The 4530-nt window shown below is 40.4% G+C and overlaps 1 protein-coding gene across 5 annotated transcripts in view; it reads right to left on the reverse strand.

Annotated features, from left to right (window-relative positions):
* The window catches only part of LOC107037425 (matrix metalloproteinase-2), a 114259-nt gene that overhangs the window by 5521 nt on the left and 104208 nt on the right, over positions 1 to 4530 (reverse strand). For all 5 annotated transcript variants that reach the window (XM_015255979.1, XM_015255978.1, XM_015255980.1 and 2 more), the window contains one exon: positions 2429 to 2587. In XM_015255979.1, coding sequence (XP_015111465.1) covers positions 2429 to 2587 — 159 coding nt within the window. The remainder of the gene's footprint in view (positions 1 to 2428; positions 2588 to 4530) is intronic.

A 4530-nucleotide genomic window follows, 5' to 3' on the forward strand; every position in this document is an offset into this window, starting at 1 on the left:
TGGGTTGATCGGGAAATTTTGGGGGAGTGATTGTTTATTTTTTAATGCGATGGGCAAGAGTCGAATGTGTGAGGTAATTTTCATTTAACGATAAGTTTACATTGGCAGAGTGAAATTAAAAAAATCTTGAGTCATATTGAAGTATTTTTCATGAGCTACAAAAACCTATGAATTTATTCAAATCGCACCGTTCTGCCCCACTTTTCCGGACTGCCCCGCGAATCTTACAGCAACACAAGCATTAAGTTTCGCGACAACTTTCATTTAACGATAAGTTTAGATTGGCAGAGTGAAATTCAAAAAATCTTGAGTCATTTTGAAGCATTTTTCATGAGCTACAAAAACATATGAATTTATTCAAATCGCACCGTTCTGCCCCACTTTTTCCGACTCCCTCCCGAATCTTCCAAAATCCCAAAAAGCATCAAGACACCTTCATTCCCCCTAAAAATCGCCAGTATCCATTGCTATTCTTTCCACCATTCAAAATAGTAGTCCCCCACCCCGAGCAATACTCTAAACAACTAAAATTGCAAAATTGATGGCGGAAGTGAACGAAGAAAATGGAGAACGAGGAAATGAGTTGAAGAGACGACAGGAAGACAACTTGGGTTGGGAATTAAAGTGTAGGTTGGAGAGGGGCAGTACCTTTAGTTCTATCGTCCGGAAATGTCGGGGACGTCTGCTCGAAAGAGCAGGGGGAATGGAAGGTAGAAGGAGAGTAGAGAAACTACGAAGCAACCGGGGGACGATAAAGTCGAGTGGTTGACGCGCGAGTAAATAATTACCCCTTTTCGAGTCAAACTAATGAAAATGAAACGGCCTGTCTCACTTTATTTGTATTAATCCTGAATTTATTACGAGCATTTTTCCTTTTAATTCATCGGCCGTAATTGAAATTTTAATCAAGGGATGAGGGAGAAACCTCTCCCAGCTGCATCTTGAAATTCAGATGAAGACTGAGGTAGTCCTGGGGTTGAAATGAGTTCATTAAATAGATCGGGAAATTTAGTGTTTCATTAAGGGAGAGACGACCTCATTTGATTCAATATAGTTTCCGGGTAAATGAGGTACTTCTGCATTATTCCTTAGATCTCTGCTCGGTGAAAAGAATTTACAAGGAGCGAATAAGTATTGAAATTTCACGGAAAACCTCAAAATTTCACGTTTTCTTATGAAAATTCCCAGAATGTGACATCTTGGCCATTCCTTCATGATTTATGAGCTCATGAGTGATGAAAGAGTCGGGGAAAATTCGGGGATTAAATAGTGACAGCGTGTAATCCACTCGGCAGAGCCACAAAAGCACTGCAGGTAGCGTAAATCACTCATGAGCTGGTGAGTCGGGTCATTCTTCATATTTTATTCATGTTTCAGGGTGACCCCAGGGCGATCCAGCCCGTCTTGGGGGGGTTTGGGACGCGAGGGAGGGGGGAAGAATACGGAAGCAGTGGCTTGGATCGACAACAATTGAGATTCCAGTGGAGAACGAAAGTCAAATCGATGAGTCAGCTCTCAGTTGTAGAATAAAATGTCAATTTATTTCCGTTTCATTAAAAATTGGATTACCTCAGTGAGGAGTAGTTTTATCGAAAAATGTCACACTACATTATTTGTGGGAAATTTCATCAGCTACAAAAAAGGTTCTACAGTGCTTTCTCCTAACTCCATTATTTTCGCAGATAAGTCCGAAAAACAGATGATTCTCAGGAAATTTCATCGAATTCGCCTCCACTGGTCCCAGACACGAATAAAATCGTCCCCTTTTCAGAACTACAGGAATAAAATTCCCATACCCATCATCTTACAGTCCCCCGACGAGACTACTTTGATGGATGGGAAATAAAACCCGTGAAAACCTTCAAATAAAAAACCGAAAAATAGTGTAACCGTTTGTACCATCGCCCGACTATCGACCGAGTTGCACCACTGGTCGTGCGCTATCGCTTTTACAGTACAAAACCCGGCTGGTACAGTACGCACTTTCCCTACTCTCGATTCAAATTGTCCTGCATTCAAAGCTGATATCATCCCTATAGTATCAATTTCACCATTCCCCCGTTTTACGGGTTCCATTGCGGTGGCCAAGATAAGGTAGACAATTTCAAAAGTACGAAAATGTTTTTTCGGTGAATGTGAATATAGCGGAAATAAAAGCCCGAATGTTCCTCCCCTTGCAAATTTTATTCGTCCGATTCTATTTTAATACAACCGCACCTTTAGGATCTCCATTTGAATTTTTTGGAGTTTATGACATTTTCAGTAAAAATATCTCGTGTTGTTTTGCAATAAAATTATTAAATAGTGAGATAATCAATTTAAATTCATTTCAGTTATTTTTCCATCAGTCACGAACGACCAGATGAATTTAACTGATAATGGAAAAATGGACTGAAAGGAACGAGAAATAATTTTTTTTTTCACTCACCGTACATTTGTTGGATTCCGTTCCTGTCGTCCTCCGGAAGCTCATAATTCCCTGATATCCCCTGGTACCAGGGATACATGAGAGCCCCTCTCACTGAGCTGTGAGCAAGCCCCAGCGAGTGACCGAACTCGTGAGCGGCAACGGCAAACAAACTTGTTCCTGGGAGGATAAAAAATACAAGTTGTTATTTATGCAGTCTGGGTCGTGTGGAAAAATGATGATGCGGGATTTTGAGGTTGGGAAATTCATCATTATTCTAATAGTTCAGTGGAAATGAAAAAAAATTTTTTTCTCTAATTATCTGAATGAAGACATATATTGAAAGCGAACGACTTCTACGTCGGTTGCGATTTTAGGGTCTTCACTTTTATTAAGTTGTCACAGTCGTGTGCAATGGCTCAGTGGTAGCGTGTCTGCCTACTGCGCGAGAGGTTGCAGGTTCGATCCCAGCCTTGGGCGATTTTTTTCACAGAAAATTTCCCATAGGATTCGATCGGGAGTAGGCTGGGTCTAATTGGGACTAGGCAAGGCCCAATTGGGATCAGGATGGGTCTAATTGGGACTAGACTACTGGGCCCAACTGAGACTAGGATGAGTCCGATGAAGACTAGGCCCGGCCCAATTGGGACTAGGCTGGGCCCAATCAGGACTAGAATGCGTCTAATTAGGATTAAATTAATCCTACTGTTCTAATTATCTGAATGATGAGATATACATTCAGAGAGAATTCGAAATGGAAATTCAAAGCGAGTAACTTCCACGTCAGATCACGATTTTTCATCAAGTTGTGCAGAGATCGTAGTTTTCAATTGAGCTCAAGCGGAATAGGTCGAGCATTAAGCGAGGCTCATAGGAGCTACAGATATACATTTCAGAATGCAAGCAGAAACGAGACAGGAAGGTAGGTAGTGAGAGAAAAAAGTTAATGAAAAAGGAACAAACAGAAGCCTTGAACAAAAATAAAATGAAATAAAACGTGAAAGAGTTGAAAACGTGAAGAGGACTTGACGATAACGTTTCCTTCACGTCTCTCGCCTTTTTTCTCTCTCTTCTAGAAAAAAGGGAGAAAATAAAAATTTGAGAGGTGGATATGCGTTGGGGCTACGACGTAGTGGAGAGACTCGGGGATTCAACCTGGCAATCCCCGGGGGCAATTGCCTGGAAAAACTCGGGCACGCGAGAGGTAGGACAGGCGTGATATGGTTCGTTACTGAGTGTACTGTGAAATGGGAGAACTTGAAAAATCGGAATTGTCGAATGTTTCGGTGGGAGTGGTTCCATCCGCTAGGGTGGAAAATTTCCGGTTCCAAACACCGGTCATAAGTACCTCTAAAATCAATAGAAGTGGAAATAACTGCCAATCAAACGGATTCATTAAAATTAGTAATTTTAATCATCTCGAGAAGTAATTGAGATAGAAAAGCTTCTCAGCTGTGTTTTCCGGATGGAATTTTCCGATCTATTGATTGGAATTGATAAAAAAAAAATCGTAGATAGTTGTAATTTTTATACTAAGATTAAATGCGAAAGTCTTTTAATGAAGGTGATAATTTTCCATTTTTTTTGAAAATTTTAAACTGGTGATGGGTTTAATCAATTGCTTGGCAAATTTCCGCCTCCGAACCCCGGTCATAAACCCGTGTAGAACCAATAAAACTGGAGTAATTGCCAATCAAATTTTCTAATGAAAATTTCAAATCTTAATTATCCTGAGAATTAACTGAAAAATAACGGCTTTGCAGTTGTGTTTTCCAACGTACGATTTTCCGATCGATCTCTTAAAAATTTGCATTTTCTTCAGCTCTCAAAAAAAAAATTTCCAATTGTAAAAATTAAATTAAAATTACGAGTTTAATTACCACGGGTAAGACCTCACCGTTGCAGCTATAAACAACCCGTTAATTAAACGTATACCGTTGATATTATTACAAAGACGAAAATGTCTGTATACAATGCTAATGGAATGCCAGAGTTTCGGTTATGTAGGTGAGTGTAGGATTTAGTGACCCAATGGCAGTTTCGTGCGCGAAAGCCTGGGAATTATTAACGGAGCCAATTGGGAACGTGCTCACTTGGCCTTTCATCCGAACCCCCCCCCCCCC

Source organism: Diachasma alloeum, unplaced genomic scaffold, assembly GCF_001412515.2.
Source record: "Diachasma alloeum isolate Michigan unplaced genomic scaffold, Dall2.0 Dall_scaffold_00219, whole genome shotgun sequence".
Classification (NCBI taxonomy): Eukaryota; Metazoa; Arthropoda; class Insecta; order Hymenoptera; family Braconidae; genus Diachasma; species Diachasma alloeum.